This window comes from Mobula birostris, chromosome 25 (assembly GCF_030028105.1).
Source record: "Mobula birostris isolate sMobBir1 chromosome 25, sMobBir1.hap1, whole genome shotgun sequence".
NCBI classification, from domain to species: Eukaryota; Metazoa; Chordata; class Chondrichthyes; order Myliobatiformes; family Myliobatidae; genus Mobula; species Mobula birostris.
This window is the reverse complement of record NC_092394.1, coordinates 43,871,146-43,896,114: the sequence shown is the minus strand read 5'-3', so window position 1 is coordinate 43,896,114 and position 24,969 is coordinate 43,871,146. Positions and strand designations below refer to the sequence as shown.

Here is a 24,969-nt window from a genome sequence, read left to right as displayed (position 1 = left end):
CTAAGCCCAGTGCCCGCATTCATGCTCATGTTCACTGCAATTGTGCTACACGATGAGTTGAAAGAGCGGAGATGAATATTGCTTTAATCTTACCTCCTAGATGTTCTGTTGACAAATGACAATGGAAGAACCCGGAAGATACCAGGTTACGTGACAGGCTGGGGATACTATAGGAAAAGGTCAACTTTATCAAGTTATGATCTGCAGCATGCCCAAGTGTACATTCAGGTAAATTGATAAATGATTTTTTCTCTGCTTCTTCTTTCCAATTCTAATTTTTGGAATAGTTATTGGGAGAGCACAGTCATATTACCAAGCCTATGTATAATGGAAAATCGGTTGAATCCAGTTTTTTGCTGTATGAGCTGATGATTTAATCCCCCAGTTACTCAGTTCCTCATAAATTGGAGGTGGAACATTGAAGGGGCAAGTAGTGGAAGCTAAAAAGGGGGTCCAATTGCTCTTTAGAAGGATTAACAGACCTATTAAAGCAGCTGGTAGAGGAACTAGTTAATTCGCCAATACATGCAAATTTCTGGAAATACTCAGCTGGTCAGGCAGCATCTGTGAGAAGAGAAACATGTAATGATTCAAATCCAACACCTTTCATCAGAATTGCAAAAGACAGAAAATTTTAGGTAGAAGTTTGGGGAAGAATGGGTTTGAACAAAGGGAATATCTCTGACCGCAGGAGGTAGTTGACTTAATCTAACAGTGAGGCAGCAGTTAAAATCGATTTCAATTTGTTTGTCTTTGTGATGTGCATAGTAAGCCCGTAGGAAATGCCCAGAAGGCCACAGTATATATAACAAAAAAAAATAAAGTCATATAATGGCCAGTTCTGATGTAGAAAGAGTTACCTGAAGTTGGATAATTCAGTACTGAGCCCAGAGATTGCACCTGACCCATTCTTCCTGAACAATGGCATTCCTTCTGCCACGGTGCACTGATCCCTTAACCATATCTCATCTCCTCAGCTCACCTCTTCTCCTCCTGGACAGAGGAAGAGAAAGGTGCTTCAGACTTCAAAATACATTTATTATTGAAGTATGTATAAATTATACAGCCTTGACATTCATCCCCTTACAGGCAGAAACCCGAAAGAACCCATCTTAAAAAGTCTAATGACCACCCGATGAGGGGAGAGAGAGAGAGAGAGAGAGAGAGAGAGACAAATCATGCAAACAATAAAACAAGCCACAGCTTTCTGAATGAAAGAATGAAGGCTGGAGCAGACATGAAGGCCGGAGCAGGCCCACAGCCTCGGCCTCAGTTCATCACACAGCCGGGCTTTGGTCCTCACTCGCACTCCACCAGCTTCCACGTTTAATGAATCACCCTTTGCAATCCCTGCCAGCTCCACCACCAGACTCTAATCCCCTCCCTGTCCCTTTTAGCATTTTGAAAGGATCGATCGCTTAATGAATCCCTGGTCGGCTCTTCCATCTCCTTGTACGCTGCTTTCCCACAGTGCCACAGGATGTGACATTCCCACACATTAACCTCCTCCCTTCCCACCATCCAAGGACCGAAACATTCCCTGCAAGCGAAGCGGTGATTCACTTGCATTTCTTCCAATCTAATGTACTGTGTTTGCTGTTGGCATTGTGAGTTCACATACACTGGAGATATATCATGTCTGTTACACCACTGGTGTTTAGGGCAGCAATGAAGGTCCTCCTTTTCTGTCTGTCCATGGCCACTCAGATGTAGAAGGATTCTTCATTGCTGTTTTACCAGTCAGGGTTTATTAGCCCTGAGCTGAACCCCCAAACCTGGAGGACCGGTAGACCACTCTTAGAAATATAGAAAACCTACAGCACAATACTTGCCCTTTGGCCCACAAAGCTGTGCCGAACATGTCCCTACCTTAGAACTACCTAGGCTTTACCCATAGCCCTCTATTTTTCTAAGCTCCACGGAGCCATCCAGGAGTCTCTTAAAAGACCCTCTCATTTCCGCCTCCACCACCGTTGCCAGTAGCCCATTCCACACACTCACCACTCTCCGTGTAAAAAATTACCCCTGACATCTCCTCTGTACCTACTTCCAAGCACCTTAAAACTATGCCCTCACGTGTTAGCCATTTCAGCCCTGGGGAAAAGCCTCTGACTATCCACACGATCAATGCCTCGCATCACCTTCTACACCTCTATCAGGTCACCTCTCATCCTCCAACACACATAAAAGTTGCTGGTGAACGCAGCAGGCCAGGCAGCATCTCTAGGAAGAGGTGCAGTCGACGTTTCAGTCCGAGACCCTTCTTCAGGACTAACTGAAGGAAGACCATATCCATATCCATATCCATATGTTTAAGTTGATTATCTGGATATGGTCTCTCTTCCTTCAGTTAGTCCTGACGAAGGGTCTCGGCCTGAAACGTCGACTGCACCTCTTCCTAGAGATGCTGCCTGGCCTGCTGCGTTCACCAGCAACTTTTATGTGTGTTGCTTGAATTTCCAGCATCTGCAGAATTCCTGTTGTTTACCTCTCATCCTCCGTCATTCCAAGGAGAAAAGGCCGAGTTCACTCAACCTATTCTCATAAGACATGCTCCTCAATCCAGGCAACATCCTTGTAAATCTCCTCTGCACGCTTTCTATGGTTTCCATTTACTTCCTGTAGTGAGGTGACCAGAATTGAGCATGATACTCCAAGTGGGGTCTTACCAGGGTCCTGTAGAGCTGCAACATTACCTCTCGGCTCCTAAACTCAATCCCGCGATTTATGAAGGCCAATGCACTGTATGCCTTCTTAACCACAGGGTCAACCTGCATAGCAGCTTTGAGTGTCCTATGGACTCGGACGCCAAGATCCCTCTGATCCTCCACACTGCCAAGAGTCTTACCATTAATACTATATTCTGTCATCATATTTGACCTACCAAAATGAACCACCTCACACTTATCTGGGTTGAACTCCATCTCCCACTTCTCAGCCCAGTTTTGCATCCTATCAATGTCCCATTGTAACCTCTGACAGCCCTCCACACTATCCACAACACCCCCAACATTTGTGTCTTGAGCAAATTGACTAACCCATCCCTCTACTTCCTCATCCAGGTCATTTATAAAAATCATGAAGAGTAAGGGTCCCAGAACAGATCCTTGAGGCACACCACTGGTCACTGGACTCCATGCAGAATATGACCCGTCTACAACCACTCTTTGCCTTCTGTGGGCAAGCCAGTTCTGGATCCACAAAGCAATGTACCCTTGAATCCCATGCCTCCTTACTTTCTTAATAAGTCTTGCATGGGGTACCTTATCAAACGCCTTGCTAAAATCCATATATACTACATCTACGGCTCTACCTTCATCAATGTGTTTAGTCACATCCTCAAAAAATTCAATCAGACTCGTAAGGCACGACCAGCCTTTCACAAAGCCATGCTGACTATTCCTAATCATATTATGCCTCTCCAAATGCTCATAAATCCTGCCTCTCAGGATCTTCTCCATCAACTCACCAACCACTGAATTAAGACTCACTGGCCTATAATTTCCTGGGCTATCCCTACTCCCTTTCTTGAATAAGGGAACAACATCCGCAACCCTCCAATCCTCCCGAACCTCTCCCGTCCTCATTGATGATGCAAAGATCATTGCCAGAGGCTCAGCAATCTCCTTCCTCGCTTCCCACAGTAGCCTGGGGTACATCCCGTCCGGTCCCAGTGACTTATCCAACTTGATGCTTTCCAAAAGCTCCAGCACATCCTCTTAGTCTGGCCTCTGCTCTTTGATCTGTACAAGAACCAAAGCACAAGGCCCTGACTCTAGCCAACATAGCTTTCCGGGTCATTGAGACACACACAAGCCTTCAAACCCCAGGTTATGGTCCTCTTGGAGGTCTTCATTGGAAAAAGCAAATACAGATTGGGTGATCACTTTGCAATCTGCAGGAATGACCCTGAGCTTCCTGTGCATTTCATTGTCATTCATCACCCCACTCCCATTCTGTCCTCCCTGTCTGTCTCCTCTCGCACTGACAGATTGAAGTCCATTGCAAACTTGAGGAACAACATCTGATATTCTGCCTCTGCAATCTCTGAGGACTCAGCACTGAATTTTCCAATCTTATTTAACTCACCTTTTTCCTGTCTACATCAGAACTGGCTATCCACTCAAAATGCTGGAGGAACTCAGCAGGGCAGGCAGCATCTATGGAAAGGAGTAAACGGTCAGCGTTTCAGGTCAAGACCCTCCATCGGCCTGAAACGTCAACTACTTACTCTTTTCCATTGATGCTGCTTGGCCTGCAGAGATCCTCCAGCGTTTTCTATGTGTTGTTTTAGATTTCCAGCATCTGCAGATTTTTTCCTGTTTGTCAGAACTGGCTATTTTTGCCTAACATCACTTGGCTTTGGTATTTTCTTTTCTTTGTATACTCTAGACTGATGGGCATGTCCACATCCTTACCATTAGCAACACATTACACAGTCTTAAAGTGATATCAACTGCAACTTACCTCTGGACTCACCCTATTGGAGATATTCCTTTGTACCACCCACCTTCTCTGCCACCTAAAACTAATCATTTTTCTCTCGTTGTCAGTTCTAATGAAAGAAATCCAGACCTGAAGCAGTAACTCTCCACAGGTGCTGCCTAACCTACTGAGTACGTCCAGTATTTTGCTTGCTTATTATTTTAAATTCTCACCATCTATGGTGCTTTGATGTTCACTTATTTAGTCGTTCTTCCATGGACAATTCCAGCACAACTTCAACAGTTCCATATCATGGACACAGCTTAGACGTTGCTCGCAGGTATGGTTAGTGACAGAAAATCACTTTTGAAAGTTGCGTGTCTTGCAGTGCACTTCGCTACAGTTTTTCGGTCTCAGGACCAGGTCTAATGTGGATCCCTTGTGGGAACTGAGAGAATATTGGAAATGTATCAATAATTAATAGCCAGTTGATTGATTAGGAATTTCACACCAGCGAGTGAACTGAATGAAGGAGTTCAAAGAAACAGTCAAACTGATTTCTGATCATTTCTGTGACAAGAGGCCTAGGTGAGGATGGAAAGGACCCAGGTGCTGGAGTATCTGAGACTAGAAGCGAGACACTGTTTTAAGACTGAGACGAGAACAGGGTTCTTGACTAGATGCTAGACAAGAACCTGACAAGACTAGACGAGAATCCAAACGAGACGGAAACCCTAAACTCAATCGTAGACTTGACCCAAAGTTGAGCTGACAGTTGGGCCCTGAACCTGAGTTCCGGTATTCTTTGAATATCCAAATCTTGTTGCCAAATGTGGCCACCAATTTGCAGAGCAGACCAGAATCTTTAAAAGGACCACACCAGCTATCCACACTTCGGAGAATTGGAGCATTTAATCCCCAGAGGCTGGCACGGTTGGGCAGGTACTGTACCAATTTAATCGTACAGAAACTAGCACCGGTAGATAACTCAACCATCACATGGTCATTACTATTATTACCACGTTGTCTATGTAAAGTTGCCTCAGCAGCTCTCTAATCTGTTGCTGCCTTCTTGTTCTCAGACCAAGACGTAGGCCGAGCAACTTCTTATCTAACTAATAGCTCTCGCCTGTTTCTGCCATATGCTGAGTGCTCTGCTCTCTTGTAGAATCGATTGACATGTACTTCTCCATATCCGCTGACTGAAAACATGTTCTGTGCGAAAGGGACAGCAGCAGATAGTTGCAAAGGTAAGCCTTTCTTTCTCCCCGGTTCCACCAGCTTTTCTGAAAGGTTCGCCTCTCTGCAGAAGTGGCACTTCACACAGTTAGTAATCTGGCTGAGATTATCAGTCGCTTTGTTGTGAAGAAACAGTCTGTTCTTGACTGCACAGTGGCGAAGCCAGTACAGACGCTACCCCACAGTTCCACAACCCAGGTTTAACACTGACTCCTGGTGCTGTCTGTGTGGGTTTGCCCATTCTCTCTCTGACTGTGTTAGTTTTCTCTCACTTCGCAAAGCTGTGAAACTTTGTAAGTTAATTAGCCTATAATGTTGCTGCCAATGTGTAGATTAGTTATAGAGTTGGTAGGAGGTGGGTGGAGGGTATTGATACGAATGTGGGAGAAATAGAGTTGTATCAGTGTAGGATTAGTGTAAAATAATCAGAATGGGCATGATGGACTAAAGAACTGGTTGTGTGATGTGACTCTTAATCAAATCCCTGAAATAGGCAAAGTTTGGTGTTGCTTTTAACCACCTCCTTTCCACACCAACTACTGTCCTGCTCTGGAGAGCTATCAGGCAGTGTCAGTCCAATGTCAAAGCTGTGTCTCAACTGGAACTCTCAAAACCTCTGTGCATAGATGCAGGGTGAAAACCCCACAGAGATCGATCAGTAAAGCACACAGAGATCGATCAGTAAAGTACACGGAGATTGATCAGTGAAGCACACAGAGATTGATCAGTAAAGCTCACGGTTTTGAAAACTCAATAAAGATTATATTAAAAAAAAGTAAAGCACATGGAGATCGATCAGTAAAGCACACGGAGATCGATCAGTAAAGCACACAGAGACTGATCAGTAAAGCACACAGAGATCGATCAGTAAAGCACACAGAGATCGATCAGTAAAGCACACGGAGATATTCCATCTGATTTCAAGGTGGGAAGAAACCTTCCTTCTGCTTGGTGGTCCCAGTGCTAAAGACCTGAAGTCACAGCGCAGGCAACAACACTTCTCTGCCTCTATGTTACCAAAAGGCAAAGCCATCCAGGTACAAGGATGTGTGTCAGTGTGCCTCTGGACCAGTGTGAATGTATGTGTGTGCATATGCGTTTGGTGTGAGGTGGCATGTACTGGTGTTTGTGCATATTGGTCCCTAGCCAGCAGGATTTGCCTTGTACAGTATCCATATATCAGCCATGCTCCAGTAAAACTCAAAGGTTCACTTGTATATCAGAGAATGTATTCAATATGCAGCCTGAAGTTTTTCCTCTTCACAGGCATCCACAAAACAAGAAACCCCAGAGAATGAATGATGGAAACATCAAAGCCTTCACCCCCCAACTTGCACCAGCAGATGTACTGCCCCCACCCCCACACTCCCCCCCCCCGCAGGCAACAGCAAAACCCACACCCCCAAGAGCCCTTGATCCAGAGACCATCAAAACTACAGTCCAGAACCCAGCACCTCGGTATTCCAGGCACTTGGTGGGCAGTTTCTGGTATACATTGCACAGGTGTAGGTGTCTCCTGATAGGCACAGCACATTCCAACCACAGGCGTGCTCTCCTTTGAGGAAGATGTTCGAAAACAGTGCTGCAGTGGGGCAGAGAGATTTTGGTATCGGCCCCCAGTACAGCCCTGCGAATTTTGGGGAAAAAGGCTTCCTTGGCCATGCATCTCTTACATGATGCTCAACTGACATCAATTTAGAAACCGCTTACCATCATGGATTGAACAAAAACGAATATTATCTTATGCTTAGAAGGCCATTTGGCCCATTGGGTCCATGCCAGCACCCATCAGGAATCCCATTTTTCCCATATTAAGAATTGACCATCTTAATGAAGAGTTTCAGATCTGAAGCCCGTCTATCTGCACAGACGATGCATGGCCAATCCAGTATTTCTAGTGCTTCCTGTTTCTATTTCAATTTTTCAGCATCCGCAGTCTCCTTAATTCACATCATCCCCAAACCCCTTTCCTTATTTCCCTATAAGATGCAGGGACCAGATGGAAGAGCCCTTTTCTTTTCCAAGGACCAAGATGGGTGCTGGCCTCTTTCTGGGTTCCTGCTGGGGTGTAAACAGCCCTCTAGCTTTGTGGAGGGATTTGATTAGAAGTAATCACTGCTTGATGAAGTCTGACTATTTCCCCAATGGCTTTGATAGGAGACTCAGGTGGACCCCTGGTCATGGAGATAAATCATCGGTGGATCCAGGTACTTGATCGCTCACTTTCTAAAGCATGAAATATTCAGGAATGATTAGCGATACACTTCGCTTACTAATTGCATCTGATTTAGTAATTCATTCATTTTATTTTTCAATTAAAATCTTTAATTCAGTCAATTAATGCAAATTCAAATTGTATTCTTCATTTTTCCTTTTACGATGATTTAATTGGATGTATTTATATGAAAAAAGCATTGAATCAGGTGAGGTGACGGTATGTTGCTTTGATAAAGTAGTTGCCTGATCTCCTTTTCAATTCAATGTTCACACCCAGCATATCCAGTTGGGGACAGTTCGTAGTTAGTTGGAGAATACATCTATTCCTTTCTGGGAGTTTCTGTTAAAGAGATCTGTTCTCTCAACTTTGTTATTCCATAGCAATGAAGAATTATGCTCTCACAGATTTAGTTCACTGGATCATTTCAAGGTTGTGATTAACAGAATCAGCCTACTCTCTGATGTAAAATGAAGACTCACCTTAAACCACATTCTATGTCTCATCTCTTGGCATTGGGACTTAGGACTGAATCTACATACAAGGCAGGATATTGGTCTACCCTCTTGAATATGGTGGCATTAGGAGGCTGAGGGAAAATGGGGAAGAAAAACCACCATGAACTTGATTCCGAACAGAAAGAGCTCGGTTAAAAAGCCACTGCCATCCTTTGTGTTGGTTGCATTCCCTGAACTAACATGCTCCGTTCTTTGACCCATCCATAGGTTGGCATCATCAGTTTTGGAAAAACGGAGATCTGCGGACAGGACATCATGGGATTTTATAGTAATGTGCCCAAGTATATGAACTGGATTAGAGAGAGAGTAACAGAATTGCAGTATGAATAAAGAGCCAAGGACACAACCTTAACATACTAGGTGCAATAAGTATCAAATCAGAAGCCCAGCAAATTGGACAAAGCATCTTGACTAATCAATCTTAAGTATCATCCTGCATATTTTAAATGTGTGGACAGTTCCATTTTTTTTTTGGCAGCAAGAAGAGTTTCCTCAGTGTGATAACAATTCAGCTGCTGAAGCTGAAATTCCAAAGAGAAAAGAGAGATGACGTAATTACCATATGCAGACAATTCCCTGAGAAAAAGCTTTATTGTTCCCTTTTATAAATCTGCTTTGGTGTGGCTTTGATGTTGAAGCAAGCATGTTACAATTTTCTACAAAGTTTGGTCATACAGTAAGCCTGGAACAAAAAATTTAATCTGAATTTAATGTATTGCAGTCATAACTCCTCCTCTTCTCCATTCTAAAAGGACGCCCGTCTATTCTGAGGCTGTGTCCTCTGGTCCTAAGATTTCCATCTTACCCTTGCCATTTTCATTTTCAAATTATGTTAACTCAATATCCACTGTGGGAATCCATTTCCTATTCCAGAGAGCAATTGTATGACAGCATTTCCTCAATTCCTTCTTCATCTATCTCTTCGGAAGACAAGTGCTTATTGGTAATCACAGACCTTTCGTTATATGAACATTGATAATTGTTCCAACCTATTCCACTTTGAGACTGAAGGCAGAATCGTTCCTCAAGGTTCCAAAGATTCAGATTCAATCCAGACCCATGCAGCAGACTATATGGAGTTTAGACGTTCTCCCTGTGACTACACAGGCTTACCCTAGCTACCCTTGTTACCTTCCAGATCCCAAAGACGTACTGGATATTAAATTAATTGGCCACTGTAAATTACCCCTACTGCAGTAGGGAAAAATCAGGCAGCTGTTAATGGGCATGTCTAAGAAAATAGGTTACAGGGAATTAGTGGAATGGGATTGATAGGGTGGCTCTGAGAATGGTCACAGACAGAATGAGCTGAAGTCTTGTAAGGAAGTATTGTCAGAAACATGGCAATTGAGATGACAAAGAAATTCTCATTCCACTTGACTGACCAACATCTCACTTCATTTTAGCAGTTTAACTCCTCATTACTCCTGTTATCACAGTTACCACAATGCATCCCAAAATTATCAATGAGGTTGTTCAGTCTGTATTGGGTTTAATTTCTATTCAGGTTTGTGGTCCTCTTTGATTGTCAAATCCAATATACATGGACAAAGGTCTGCTGTATTAAGCAACACACACATACAAAGTGCCAAAGGAGCTCAGCAGGCCAGGCAGCATCAATGGAAAAGAATACAGTCAACGTTTTGGGCCGAAACCCTTCATCAGCACTGAATTGTTGAGTGTGTGCCTTCGGGCTCCTGTACCTCCTTTCTGTTGAGAAGAGGGCAAGTCCTGGGTGATGGGGGTCCTGAATGATGAATACTGTCTTTTGGAGGCATCACTTCTTGAAGATGTCCTGGATATGACGGAGGCCAGTGCCCATGATGGAGCTGACTAAATTTACAAATTAATTGGGTTCTTTCGGGTTTCTTGCTTTGTGGCTACCTGTATGCAAACAAATCTCAAGGTTGTATAACTTACATATTCTTTAATAATAAATGTAATTTGAAACTTTTAAACTCCTTACAGCTTATTTCAATCCTGTGCCGTGGCACCCCTCTCCCTACCAATGGCAAATGGGGCATACATTTAAAATTTCAGATTTTATTTATTTTATGTCAAGTTTTATACAATTACAGACCTAACGCAATTGTCAATCGTGACCTTGGAAAATATAGAAAATTTCTCGTGCTTTGTAACAGAAAAAGGACAAATCCAATTTTGCAAGTTTCTGCCCCAGTCTCCGTCAGAGTAGTAAAGTTGGTCAATTTGTTTGTTATCGTCACATGGTACGGTGAACAACTTCATTTTTCATGCCATGCAAACAGATCCTTTCATCACATCAGTACATTAAAGTAGCACAATGGAAGAATATAGAATATAGTATTACAATTACAGAGAAAGAACACTGTAGGCTGACCATAAGATGCAAAGCCATAATGAGACCATAAGACCATAAGATTTAGGAGCAGAATCAGGCCATTTGGCCCATCGAGTCTGCTCTGCCATTTCATCATGGCTGATCCATTTCCCTTTCAGCCCCAATCTCCTGCCTTCTCCCTATATCCCTTCATGCCCTGACTAATCAAGTACCTACCAACCTCTGCCTTACATATATCTAAGGACCTGGCCTCCACAGCTGCCAGCAGCTTCCTCTCCTAATTTATATATATATATATATACTGTAATTCAGATTTTTTTATATTTATCATGTATTGCATTATACTGCTGTCACAAGGTTAACAAACTTCATGATATATGCCTATATGCTGGTGATATTAGACCTGATTCTGACTCTGAACTCCACAGATTCACCATTCTGGCTAAAGAAATTCCTCCTCATCTCCAGTCTAAAAGGACACCCCTCTATTCTGAGGCTGTGTCCTCTGGTCCTAGATGAATGCCGTCAACATCCTCTCCACATCATGAGACTGTGATGTCAAGAATTCATCATGTTGCACCAGGGAGCCATTCAATAGTCTTAAAACAGCAAAATAGAACCTGTTCTTGTGCCTGGTGGGACAAGCACTCAGGCTTTTGTAGTTTCTGCCCAATGGGAGGGTGGAGAATGGAGAATGTCTGGAGTAGGAGAGGTCTTTGGTTAAGCTGGTAGCTTTATTGAAGCAGCGAGAAGTACAGACAAGGGTCCATGAAGAAGAGAATGGTTTTCTTGACGTGCTGAAGTTGCTGTCACATTGCAATTAACTGCTCACCGTTATTCATTTTGGCTCCTGGTAAGAACAGATTGACCCAGAGCCTTGATCTAAACTTGGACAAAAGAGCTGAACTCGGAAGGTATGATGAAATTGACTACCCTTGAACTCATGCCAGAAGTTGACCAGGAAATGGTGACTGACGCAGTGGGAGGGAGGAGAGGTGGATTTCAGAATCAGAATCATGTGTTGTGAAATTTGCTAACTTAGCAGCAGCAGTTCAATGCAATACATAATATAGAAGAAGAAGAAGAAGAAATAAATAAATAAATTACAGTACTGTATACATATATTGAATAGATTAAAAATCATGCAAAGAACAGAAATAATATATATTTATAAAGCAAGGTAGTGTCCAAGGGTTTAATGTCCATTTAGGAATCGGATGGCAGAGGGGAAGAAGCTGTTCCTGAATCGCTGAGTCTGTGCCTTCACGCGTCTATACCTCCTACCTAATGGTAATAGTAAGAAAAGGGCATGTCCTGGGTGTTGGAGGTCATTAATAATGTTTGCTGCCTTTCTGAGACAACGCTCCTTGAAGATGTGCTGGGTACTTTGTAGGCTAGTACCCAAGATGGAGGTGACTAAATTTACAACCCCCTGCAGCTTTTTTTCAGTCCTGTGCAGTAGCCCCCCCGCCCCCAGACAGTAATGCAGCCTGTCAGAATGCTCTCATGGTACCTTCCAGTGGTTGAACTCATTCCCAACACAAAGGAATGCAATTGCAGTTGTTTGACTGCAGTGCCAGGATGCATATGTTGTACATAAAACAAATGTTACAACTACAGTCGTTGGAGACCTGTAATTCCAGTTACTAGAGTTTCTGAGAAACACACCTCCGCATTATTTTGAACTATTATCAAATAGGGCAAAATTGTAGGGCTTCATTGATGATTACACAGTTCCTTTTATAACTCTCAGACAAAGAAATATCACTGCATATTTGCAGCAAACCAGGATGGTGAGAGGGAATTTGTTGATGCTTGAGTCGGGGGAACTTAAATAAGGGACTTTGCAGACCGTAACGTCGAAAAAGCGAGCTGTTGGCCTCCCCTCTCATGTGACAGGAGCGAGATCTCTCTCTCCCTTGTTAGTAAGAAAGAGAGAGAGCCGGTTGCAATGTTGAGGTGTTAGGATGGACAGAATGTTTTGATGGACTTTAGATTATGGTCTCTGGGGGTTTGCTATTGCATGGTAGGTAGTTGGGGGGGGGTGTTGCTGATGCTTTTGCTGAAGTAAGTGGGGGGAGGGGGAGGTTGGTGCCTGTGTATGGCAGAGGGGAGGAGGGAGCTTTGGGTTCTAACACTTTCTGTCATTCGTTCTTTATTTTTTTTCACTCTGTTTCATGGATGACTGTGAAGAGTAAGAATTTCAGGTCGTATGCTGTTTACATTCTCTGATGTCAAATGGAACTATTGAAGCCTTCAGGCTTTGAGTGAAAATGTCAGCCAATAACAGTCTCCAGCAAAGGAGTCAAATGTCTTGACGTTTAACAGCAGCTCATGAACCATATTCCTCAGCATCAATATCATGGACATCTCAATTGAAAAGTAACCTAACTGGATCGTCTAAGTTACAGGAGTGGCCGTGAGGCAGGTATAGTCAAATGCCAAGCAATCCACCCCCTGATGCCTCAAAGCCCTGCAAAAGTTTGATGGACTATTCCCCACTTGCCTGTATTGGCGTAGCTTCAGAAACATCCAAGAAGCTCAATATCTTCCAAAAGAAAACCCCTGTCCCCTTTTCAATCTGTGCATGGGACCCTGTACATCCAATTCTCGTCTGGAAGCTCATGAGGAGTATAAAGAAGCAGATGGAGTTTAAACCAGTTAAATGTGAGGTGTTGCACTGTGGTAGGGCAAATGCAAAGAGACAGCACACTGGTAAGGGTAAGATCCTTAAGTCTTGCTGAGCAGAGAGATCTTGGGATCCAAGTTCATAGCTCCTTGAACAAGTAACCATTCCATAAGCCTTCTTAACCACCTTATTGACCTATGTGGCCACCTTCAAGAAGCTATGAACTTGGATCCTATCAGTGTACTATCTCCTTGTACTTGCCCACATTTATCTGTGTTAAACTCCATCTGCCATGTCTCGGCCCGTATCTGTAACTGATGTATATCTCGCTGTATTCTTTGTCAGTCTTCAACATTATCTACACCTCCACCAAACATGGTATCATACACAAATTTACTGACCCACCCATCTATATTTTCATCCAGGTCTTGTATATACATCACAAGCAGCAGAGCTCCACAGCACAGATTCCTGAATTACAGATCTGTGAATTACCGATCTCCAACTCGAATAAGACCCCTCTACCACAACACTCCGTCTTCTACGCACAGGCCAGCTCTGAATCCAAATTGCCAATTCACCATGGACCCCATGCATTTTAATCTTCTGGATTAGACTCCCATGAGGGTCTTTAAAAAATCTAAAATCTGAAAACCTAAATTAAATTCTGAACTTACTGGAAATGCATATTTGTCAAACAAATGAAAACTTTTAAAGAACTTATCTTGATCTTTCTCTTTCATTAACTTAACAATGAGTTAATTTCCTGAATTTTTTTCTGGTAACTTTCACACACAACATGCTGAGTTTTCTACCCAATTCTGGACCTCCCAAATTTCATCATTCACATAAGGTTAGTTAGAATTGCAAAACAATCTTCAAGAAACGTTTTGCTGAGCACTGACAGCAGTGCCACGGGAACATCAAGGCTCAGACTGGTAAGTAATGAACTCGGTTGCTTGGATTCTAATCACTTAATGAATATTTGTAGAATATATTAAAATCTGACAGAGGAACATTATTTCTTCATTAGCAGTTCCTGGATGATGAAGAAATGTCCTGTACTGTGCTGTACTATTCTATAATCTATCTATAACTATAACAATGTGGGACCGCAAGTGAGGGAGGAGTGTGTTTGTTGAGCTGGTGGCGAAGAGGGAGGTAGATGCATAATGCCCATAATCATGCTGGGCTTCTCTATGCATCTGAGGAATGGCCTCAAAGCTCCCAACACCATTCTAATCATTCTAAGTTTCCCATTTGATTGTGTTTGGCCCGTATCCCTCTAAATCTTTCCTATCCATGCACCTGTCCAAGCGCCTTTAAAATGATGTTAACATACTGTACCTGCATCAGCCATTTCCTTTGGCAGCTCACGACCTACACAGGACCACTGACGATTGAGGGACTGCTTTGTCGAGCACCAGCACTCCATCCACAATAGGATGGATATCCCAGTGAAAAACCATTTTAGTTCCACTCTCCACTCCTGTTCTGATCAAGTCAGCCCACAGCCGTCCTTACTGCCACAATGAGGCCACTCTCAGGCTGAGGAACAACACCTCATATTCCGTTTGGGTGGCTTCCAACCCAATGACATGAACATCGATTTTCCCCTACTTCTGATCATTTCTCTCCCTAGCCCCTCTCTCTTTTCCTATTCCCCATTCTGGCTCCACTCTTACCCCTTCTTGTCACCTGTCTCTCACCCCCTCCTGGTGCCTTTCTCCGCAGGTCAGCTTCCTTCTTCTTCAGCCCTTTACCTTTTCCACTTTTTAACTCCCAGCTTCTCACTTCATCCCTTGTCCCCAACTCACCTACCTTCCCCCTCACTTACCTTCACCTATCCCTCCCGCCCCCCCCCCCCCCACCTTCTTATTCTGGCTTCTTCCCTCTTCCTTTCCACTCTTGATGAAGGATTTTGGCCTGAAACATCGATTCTTTATTCCTCTCCATAGATGTTTGCTGACCCACTGATATCCTCTGGCACTCAGTGCGTGTTATGCTGGATCTCAAGCACCTGCAGAATCCCTTGTATTTACATGACTACAGATGGAATTGTCTCCTTTCTTCGAGCTGGACACGACTGTCGGGTCTCTCAGCTCCCCAGGCACATGCTGCCTTCCCAGTCACAGGAGGCAACGTTGTGAATTTGAGATTGACATTCCATTCCACTTTGTCTTACACTGATCTCATCTGCTTCTGAATTGTTGTTTACCATTTGTAACATGGTCTTCGCTGCTTCTTGTCAGTTAGGGATGGTTGTCAGGAGGGACTGGATTATTTTGCAGGGTAGTAGAGTCAGGGGTGTCACAAATGAGTTTTTTTATGTTGCCTCTTCCATAAGGTATTGACTACCTCTCCATCATTCATAAGCTCAATTCCAGTCTTGGCTCAGTGATTCAGACATGATCTGCTTTGGTCATGGCCATTTTTGATGGATCCCAACCAGATGAGGTCTAGATAGTGTACAAAACCACAAAAGATTCTGGATTTAAAAACAGAAACTTCTGAAAATGTGCAAAAAAAATAGTTAATGTTTCCAATTGAAGCCTTTTATCACAATTTTGATGTAAGTTTCTACATTTTACAGGAGCAGAGTTTTGATATGACACAGCACATAAACAGGCTGTTGGCCTAACAGGTCCATACTGACCATCAACCAATCATTTATAATAATCATTAATTAATTACTTTAATTCTCCATTGATTCAAATTTTTATTCTCCCCACATTCCCATCTTCTCTGGCCCAGATTATACAACACACCAACCAACTAGGGACAACTTACAATGGCCAATTAACCCACCAAGCAGCAAGTCTTTGGAAGTTGGGAGAGAACCAGGAGTACCTGGGGCAAACAGAGAAAGAAATTTGGCGGTGCCAAAGAGGAAGAAAGGCAAGGAGTACATTTATGGGAATTTGATGGGAAAGTTGAAAAGAAGCTGGGGAATCATAATATTCAGAAAGCTGGCTAGGTGGATTGAGAATTGACTTGTCCACACAAGCTGGGGGGTGGCAGTAGATGGAACATATGCTGCCTGGGGGTTGATGACAAGAGGCGTTCCACAGGGATCTGTTCTCAGACATCTGCTCTTTGAGATTTTTTTAATAAATTTCTTGGAAGAAGTGGAAGGATGCACTGCAGACGACATAACAGTTGGTGATGGCGTAGATGGTGCAGGAAGGTTGAAGTATCTAAAAACTGACATTGATAGGATGCGGAGCTGGGCTGGGCAGATGGAGTTCAATCTGGAGAAGTGTGAAGTGATTCACTTTGCAAGGTCAAACTTGAAGGTAGAGGACAGGGTTAATGGTAGAAGAAACAGGGAGCTCCCGGGATCCAGGTCTATAGATTCTTCAAAGTCTAGGGCAAGGTGATAGGGTTGTTAAGAAGGGGTACAATATATGTTAACCTTCACTAGTTGGTGCACTGAGTTCAAGAGCCTTGATGTAATGTTACAACTCGATAAAACTCTAGTTAGACCACATGGACTACTGGTTGCCTCATCATAAGGCTGTGGAAAGTGGGCAGGATGCTACCTGGACTAATCAACATATCTTATGAAGAAAGTCTGAGTGAGCTAGGGCTTTTCTCTTTGGAGCAAAGGAGGACGAGAGGAGACTTGATAGAGGTGTTCAAGGTTATAAAAGGCATAGACAGAGTGGGCGTCTGGCACCTATTACAAACAAGAGAGAATCTGCTGATGCAGGAAATCCAAACAACACACACAAAATGCTGGAGGAGCTCAGCAGGCCGGGCAGTATCTATGGAAAAGAGTAATCAGTTGATGTTTCAGGTGGAGACCATTCAGCAGGGCTGGAGAAAAGAAGCAGCGGAGTAGATTTAAAAGGTGGGGGAGGGGAGAGAGAAACACAAGGTGATGGGTGATACCTGAAGCTGCGGGGCGTGGGAATGAAGTAAAGAGCTGGGAAGTTGATTGGTGAAAGAGACACGTGGCTGGAGAAGGGGGTGTGTCTGATCGAAGAGGACAGAAGACCATGGAAGAAAGAACAGGGGGGAGGAGTACCAGAAGGAGGCGGTGGGTGGGCAAGGTGAGAGAGGGAAAAAGGGATGGGGAATGGCGAAGTGGGAGGGAAGTATCACTGGAAGTTCAAGAAATTGATGTTCATGCCTGCAGGTTGGAGGCTACTCAGACAGAATACAAGGTGTTGTTCCTCCACCCTAAGTGTGGCCTCATCACAACAATGGAGGAGGCCATGGATGGACATATTGGAATGGAAATGGGAAGTGGAATTAAAATGGGTGGCCTCTTGGAGATCCCACTTTTTCTGGTGAACAGAGCATAGGTGCTCGGCAGCTTGCTCTCCCAATCTACGTCAGGTCTCACCAATATACAGGATGCCACACCAGAAGCACCAGAAACAATAGATGACCCCCAACAGACTCATAGGTGAAGGGTCACCTCACCTAGAAGGACTGCTTTGGGCCTGAACAGTAGTCAAGGAGTAGGCGTAGCACTTGTTCCGCTTGCAAGGATAAGTGTCAGGAGGGAGATCAGTGGGGAAGGACGAATGGACAAGGGAGTCACAGAGGGAGGGTCCCTGCGGAAAGCTGAAATCGGGGAGGAAGCGAAAAATGTGTTTGGCGTTGGGATCCCGATGGAGATGGCAAAGTTGCGGAGAATTATGTGCTGAACACGAAGGCTGGTGGGGTACTAAGTGAGGACAAGAAGAACACTATCCATGGTAGGGTGGCGGGAGGATGGGGTGAGAGCAGACATGCGTGAAGTGCAGGATATGCAGCTGAGGGCAGCATTAATGCTGAAGGAAGGGAAGCACCTTTGAAAAAGGAAATCACCTTCATTCTGGAAGAAAAACCTCAACCTGAGAGCAGGTGCGGTGGGGGTGAAGGAACTGAGAGAAGGGTTGGCATTTTACAAGTGACAGGGTGGGAGGAGGTATAGTCCACATAGCTGTGAGAGTCCGTGAGTTTGCAATAGAGATCAGTAGATTAGCAGTCTCCAGAGATAAAGACAGAGACATCGAGGAAGGGGAGGGAGGTGTCGGAAATAGACTAGGTAAACATGAGGTCAGGGTGGAAGCGCTTACTTCTCTGGGCGCAAATGGCAAATACAAGAGGCACAATTTTAAGACAATTGGAAGAAAGTATAGGGGGATGGCAGAGGTAGGGTATTCTGTTAACAGCAAGTGGTGGGTGTATGGAATGCGCTGCCAGAAGTGGTGGCAAAGATCTATACACCAGAGACATTTAAGAGACTCTTAGAGAAACACATGGATGACAGAAAAATGGAGGGCCATGTGGGAAGGAAGGATTAGACATTTGGATGGGTACATTGAAGGAAAGGCTTAGAATAGGGATTCTCAGCATTTTTTATGCCATGGACACCCTAGCATTAACCGAGGGGTCCATGGACAACAGGTTGGGAACTCCTGGCTTAGCAGGATATGGGCCAAATTCAGGCAAGTAGCATCAGCTTAGGTGGGCATCTTGGTCAGCATGGGCCAGTTGGGCCGAAGGGCCTGATTCTATGCTGTATCAATCTAGTTTTTGCAGATCACCAAACATGATGCAAAGCTAGACGATCAACTTAAATCCTTTTTTATTTGTTCATGTTCTTATACTTGTAGATGGCTTCCACGGAGGAAACAAGCAATTCATCAGCTACAGTCAGAACTAATGAAACGTGCTTCTTGGATGAACAATTCCTCACAAGATTGATGCCTCCAGCACTTACAATCTTCTTCATTTTAGCTGTAAGCTTTAACAGTCTAGTGCTATGGATATTCTGTTCACAAGTGAAGAAAAAGGCCCCAATTGATATTTTGATGTTAAATCTGTGTCTGGGTGATCTGCTTTTCTCAATCACCTATCCGCTTGTAATCAGTTACCACAGCAACAACCACTGGATATTTGGAGAATTTATGTGCAAACTCCAAACCTTCTTCATTTATTTCATCTTGATGGCAAGTACTTTCTTCCTGACGTGCATCAGTAATTATCGATGTTACATGGTCCTCAAACCCATTCAGTCCAAAAACAGGATTACAAAGAAATGTACCATTACCCTTTCTATCTTCATCTGGTTGTTAGCTGGCTTTGTTACATCCCCGGCTTTTTATCGGACCACTGCCTTTGAAATGAATGGAAGATTATGTTGTATGAGCTTTAATCATCCACAAATCAAGGAAGTATTACAATCTTCCACAGTTAAGTTATTTATTTTGTCCTTTGGAATTCCATTGGCTTCCTTGCTGGTGTCAGCTTTACTTGTTCAAAGGAAACTGGCCAATTTAACATTAGCTGCACATTCACAAAAAAACCAATATGCTGTCCGGATGATGATAGTCATATTGTGCATCTTTGTAATATGCTTTCTTCCTGTAAATGTAGCACGCTTAGTTATTTCCACTGTGGGTGTGAAGAACTGCACACTTTTCCAACAACTTGGAGTAGCTTACTACTGCTGTCTTCTTGCCATTTATTCCAATACTGTCCTGGATCCTATTGTGTACTTCTACGCCAGCACCAAATATCGGACAATACTCATTAACACCATTAAAGGCATGGGCTTTTGTAACAAACTGCCTACAGTAGCCAGCAACTCCACAACCACCAACGAGTCAAGAGTGTGACAATTGATGTAAGGAGCCAATGATTTACTCTCAGTGGCCACTTGCTTCATCATGCATCTTCTGTACCTAATAAAGTGGCCACTGTGTATATATTCATGGTCTGCTGCTGCCCATTCACTTCAAGATTCGACGTGTTCTGCGTTCAGTTAGATAGATTAAAGGTAGAATAAGTGATGGTATAAATTTTAAGGAGGGGAGCCACCATAGATTAGATTGAAAGCTTGGTTGTATGGGGAACGCTTTGGAAGTTTTTTGTTTGGTAATGCCTGCGATCATCCTCAGTTGGGGAGGTAGATCTAGGTTTCAGGGGTTAATTGGGTTTTTTTTTGTTGGTTGTGTAAGGGGGTGGGGGGAATGTTTGGGGGGAATACCATGGCAGTTTATTCTTTTGTGTGTTACAGATTGGCCAGACTTTCTTTTCATTGTGCGTTATTGTGTGCAACTTATACCCTTGCACTGTTTTGGATTGTAGGCCCTGTGTGTCTTTTGATATAGTTAACATGAGGCGGCTGATGGAGGCCACCCTGTGAGGTTTATTTCTTGGAATGTAAAGGGGCTCAATGGTCCTGTTAAAAGACTAAAGTTTTCTCTCATCTGAAACAATTAAAAGCAGATATACTATTTCTACAAGAGACACATCTAAGAGTGGAGGACCATAATAGACGTCGTAAGGCGTGGATTAGTCAGGTTTTTCATTCCAGATTTAATAGTAGGTCCGGGGGGTGACAATATAAATCACCAAAAGAATGCAGTTTACACCATCTGATGTAATCAGTGACCCTAATGGTCGCTTTATTATAGTCTCTGGATCTCTCTTTCAGATACCTGTCATTTTGGTAAATGATTATGCCCCTAATTGGGACGACGTCCACTTTGCAAATAAGGTTTTGTCATTAATATTTAACCTGAATACACACCAGCTAATCTTTTCAGGAGATTTGAACTGTGCTATTGACCCACTGCTTGATAGGTCTTGCCCTCGGGGAACATTTTCTGGTATGGCAAAGGCCTTCTCGATGTTTATGCAACAAAATGGTGATATGGATCCTTGGAGATTTTTGAATCCATCAGTTAGGCAATTCTCTTTCTTTTCTCATGTTCACCATTCCTATTCCAGGCTAGACTATTTCTTTATAGATAACTCCTTGATACTAATGATTAGACAAATTGAGTACACTGCTATAGTTATATCTAATCACTCGCCCGTGAAACTGGACCTATGTTTTCCTTTAAAAATTAGAGAACGGCCTCTGTGGAGACTTAACCCCCTTTTGCTTTCTAATGAGAAATTTTGTAGTTATATATCGGCTCACATTGACACAAAACTGAGTCGGTATTGTACACTTTACTTTGGGAAACTTTAAAAGCTTACTTGTGGGGTCAAATAATATCTGATACTTCACATGTCAATAAAGAGCGTAGGAAGGAAATGCGAGTGTTACTGCAATCTATTTTGGACCTGGATAGGCAATATTCTGAGGCACCCGCTGCGGAATTATATAAAAGCCGGGCTGATTTGCAAGCAAAGTTTAATCTTCTACCTACAAACCTATCAGAACAATTAATTCTTAAGACACGTGGCCTCTATTATGAATATGGTGACCAGGCGAGCCGGCTTACGGCTCATCAGTTGAAGCGTCAAGCTGCATCACGACTTATTCCCCAGATAAGAGACACACACCAAAACTTGACAAGCAATCCAAAAGAGATTAATAACATCTTTGCAACTTTTTAATTCCTCTCTGTATACCTCAGAGTTTCCTTCAGATATAACAAACATGGAATGTTTTTTAGATAATTTGGAAATACCAACTCTTGAACCAGAGGAGGTGAAGAATTTAGATTGGGCTCTTGGGCAGGAAGAGATTAATAATGCCATTATGGCTATGCAGAATGGTAAGTCCCCAGGCCCTGATGGTTAGCCGATAGAATTTTGTAAGAAATTTAAGGATAAGTTCATACCGGTCCTTCTAGAAGTGTTTCAGGAATCTTTGGAGAACGGTTCCTTACCCCCTACTCTTTCACAGGCATCTACGTTTGTATTTCGCTACTTCTTAAAAAGGACAAGGACCCGACTCAATGTGGATCATATCGCCCCATCTCACTTTTGAATGTAGATGTGAAAATTTTGGCTAAAGTGCTTGCATGACGTTTAGAATGTCCCCTTCCCAAGATAATTTCAGATGATCAAACAGGTTTTATTAAAAATCGCTATTCTTTTTTTAATATCCGTCAACTGGTTGATGTGGTTTATTCACCCAGTGATTCTCCAAGTCCAGAGGTTGTTATCTCCTTGGATGCGGAGAAGGCATTTGATAGAGTGGAATTGGTATACTTGTTTAGTGTTTTGGAGAAATTTGGATTTGGCAGAATATTTGTAGCCTGGGTTAAGCTATTATACCACTCGCCTTTAGCATGTATACAGACAAATTATTTTCAATCTGACTATTTCCCATTAACACATGGCACTCGCCAAGGCTGCCCACTGTCCCCTCTTCTCTTTGCAATTGCAATTGAGCCTCTTTCTATTGCACTTAAGTCAACTACATTATTTCAAGGCGTTAGGAGAGGGGACATGGAACACCGTGTTTCCCTATATGCTGATGACCTCTTATTTTATGTTAGCGAGCCTGTAGGTAGTAGTCCTGCTATTGTGTCATTATTAGGTCAATTTGGAGCCTTCGCCGGCTATAAACTGAACCTTCAAAAAAGCAAATGCTTTCCCATTAATAACTTGGCCCTACAGATCCGAAAGGAATCTTTTTCTTTTCCTTTATCTAAAGATGGTTTTGTATATGTAGGAATACACATTACTCGCTCTCTTACATCTCTGTTTGAAGCTAACTATAGGCCTCAGGTTAGCCAAATGGAGGCTGATTTGAGAGATGGAGCAGTTTACCCCTTACTATAGCTGGGAGAATTCAAACGTGAAAATGACAATACTTCCCAGACTTCTTTACTTGTTCCAGTGCTTGCCAGTTTTCTTACCTAAGTTATTTTTCAAATCAGTCGACCAAGCTATAACCTCCTTTATTTGGGAAAATAAGGTCCCAAGGGTTAATAAGCGCACTCTCCAAAGAGGTTGTGACGTAGGTGGAATGGGCCTTCCTAGCTTTATTCCTTATTACTGGGCATCGAACATTCAAAAGGTATTATTTTGGCTCCACTGGCCAGACATAAACAGGTGCCTGCTTGAGACACGGTCTTGCCACTCCTCGTCTCTCCTAGTTTTAGTGTATTCTTCCTTACCATTGAAATCCTCTCAATTCACATCTAACCTGGTCGTGCTCTCCACCCCCAATTTTTAATCAATTTCGCTGCCACTATAAGTTCACATCAGCTTCAGTTTTGGGTCCCATTCATAGAAACCACCTATTTCTTCCCTTCACACTCGATTCAGTTTTTAGACAATGGGGTTTGAACGGTCTTATATGCATTAAGGATTTGTACACTGATAACATATTTGATAGTTTTGATAACCTGTGCAGTAAATATGGTCTTCCACATAATCATTTTTTTAAATACCTGCAGATTCGCCACTTTTCCTGATCTACCACCTGTTATGTTATGGGAAAAGCTCACTCTTAGCTTTAATAATAAAGGGCTGATCCCTGTACTATGCTCTCAGCTGATGTCTTTGGGAGTTCACGATCTAAACAAAACTAAGAGTAGGTGGGAAGATGACCTTGGTATGGATCTGGCTGAGGAATATTGGGCAGAAGCATTGAATAAGGTTTATTCCTCGCCATCATGTGCTAGACTGGGGCTCATACAATTTAAAGTTTTACACAGAGTACATTTAAGTAAAGCCAGGCTTGCTGACATATATCCCGGCACAGATGCTAGCTGTGACAGGTGTTCCTTCTCTCCAGCTGTTTTAGTACATGCATTTTGGACTTGCCCTCAGCTTGATGGTTATTGGGCACTGGTTTTCAAAAATTATCGGTGAGGTTTTGGGGGTGACACTGAGACCTTGTCCACTTATAGCTGTATTTGGTGTGGCAGATGATCGTTTAGGTTTAAATGCAAACCAGTCGGTTATCATTGCATTTACATTGCTATTGGCCTGTAGGAGAATCTTGCTGGTCTGGAAATCTGCCGTTCCCCCATCCGCTGCTGCTTGGTTAGAGGATGTAATGTTTCTTCTGAAATTAGAAAAGAATAAATTCATTTTGAGGGGTCTGTGAAAAAGTTCCATTCGAAATAGGGACCTTTCTTGTCATATTCTGGGAGTCTTAAGGAATTACCTACTAGTTGAGGGCATTTGATTGTACTTGGGAAGTTGCCTCCCATTTAACACGCTTATAATTTACCTCACAGGGTGGTTGCTGAATTGTAATATGAGTGTATTCTGGATCATCTGTCATGTTGTGGATGTGTGTGGGCCTTCGTCTTGAAGTAGTGTGGGGTATGGCTGTGAAATGTCCGTACTTGTATTTGTGCCATGGTATGTTTGGGGAGGGTGGGTGAGGGGAGGTTTGTCTAGGAGTAAGATATAAAAGCAAAATGGAGGAAAATGTAATCCATTATGTATTCTGTATTGTGTCATTCCTTCAATAAAAATATATAAAAGATCCTAGTTCAAATTGAAGAACCTATGGGATCCAGGGCAAGCTGGTAAACTGGATCGAAAACTTTCTGGTGATAGAAAGCAGGAGTCTACATGGATTTCAGTAGGAGAACCCTATAGCATGAATGGCAGCAATGCTTCACTACCAAATGAACTCAATGCCTTCTGTGCCCGCTTTGAAAGGGAGAATATAACTGCAGCTGTGAAGAACCTGCTGCACCCGGTGACCCCGTGATCTCTGTCTCAGAGGCCAATGTTAGGCTGTCTTTAAAGTGGGTGAACCCTCGCAAGGCGCAAGGTCCTGATGGAGTATGTGGTAAGGCTCTGAAAGCTTGTGCCAACCAACTGACAGGAGTATTCAAGGTCACTGTTATAGGTGGAAGTTCCCACTTGCTTAAAGAAGGCAACAATTATACCAGTGCCTAAAGAAGAATAA

At 43.1% G+C, this 24,969-nt stretch overlaps 2 protein-coding genes across 2 annotated transcripts in view; both read left to right on the top strand.

Moving 5' to 3' along the window:
• The window catches only part of LOC140187548 (complement factor B-like), a 78,620-nt gene extending 68,265 nt beyond the window's left edge, over window positions 1-10,355 (top strand). The window contains exons 15-18 of the mRNA XM_072242940.1: window positions 101-228; window positions 5,594-5,675; window positions 7,822-7,871; window positions 8,605-10,355. Coding sequence (XP_072099041.1) covers window positions 101-228; window positions 5,594-5,675; window positions 7,822-7,871; window positions 8,605-8,727 — 383 coding nt within the window. The 3' untranslated portion in view covers window positions 8,728-10,355. The remainder of the gene's footprint in view (window positions 1-100; window positions 229-5,593; window positions 5,676-7,821; window positions 7,872-8,604) is intronic.
• A 3,890-nt stretch (window positions 10,356-14,245) lies between these two features.
• Window positions 14,246-20,291, top strand: LOC140187544 (lysophosphatidic acid receptor 6-like). Its single transcript, XM_072242924.1, has 2 exons — window positions 14,246-14,284; window positions 18,959-20,291. The coding sequence occupies exon 2, from the start codon at window positions 18,959-18,961 to the stop codon at window positions 19,961-19,963; it is 1,005 nt and encodes a 334-aa protein (XP_072099025.1). The 5' UTR covers window positions 14,246-14,284; the 3' UTR covers window positions 19,964-20,291.
• Window positions 20,292-24,969: the final 4,678 nt, after the last annotated feature.

Bases quoted from the DNA above. Each gene is read 5' to 3' on its own strand.
- LOC140187544 (XM_072242924.1), top strand. From the start codon at position 18,959: ATGGCTTCCACGGAGGAAACAAGCAATTCATCAGCTACAGTCAGAACT.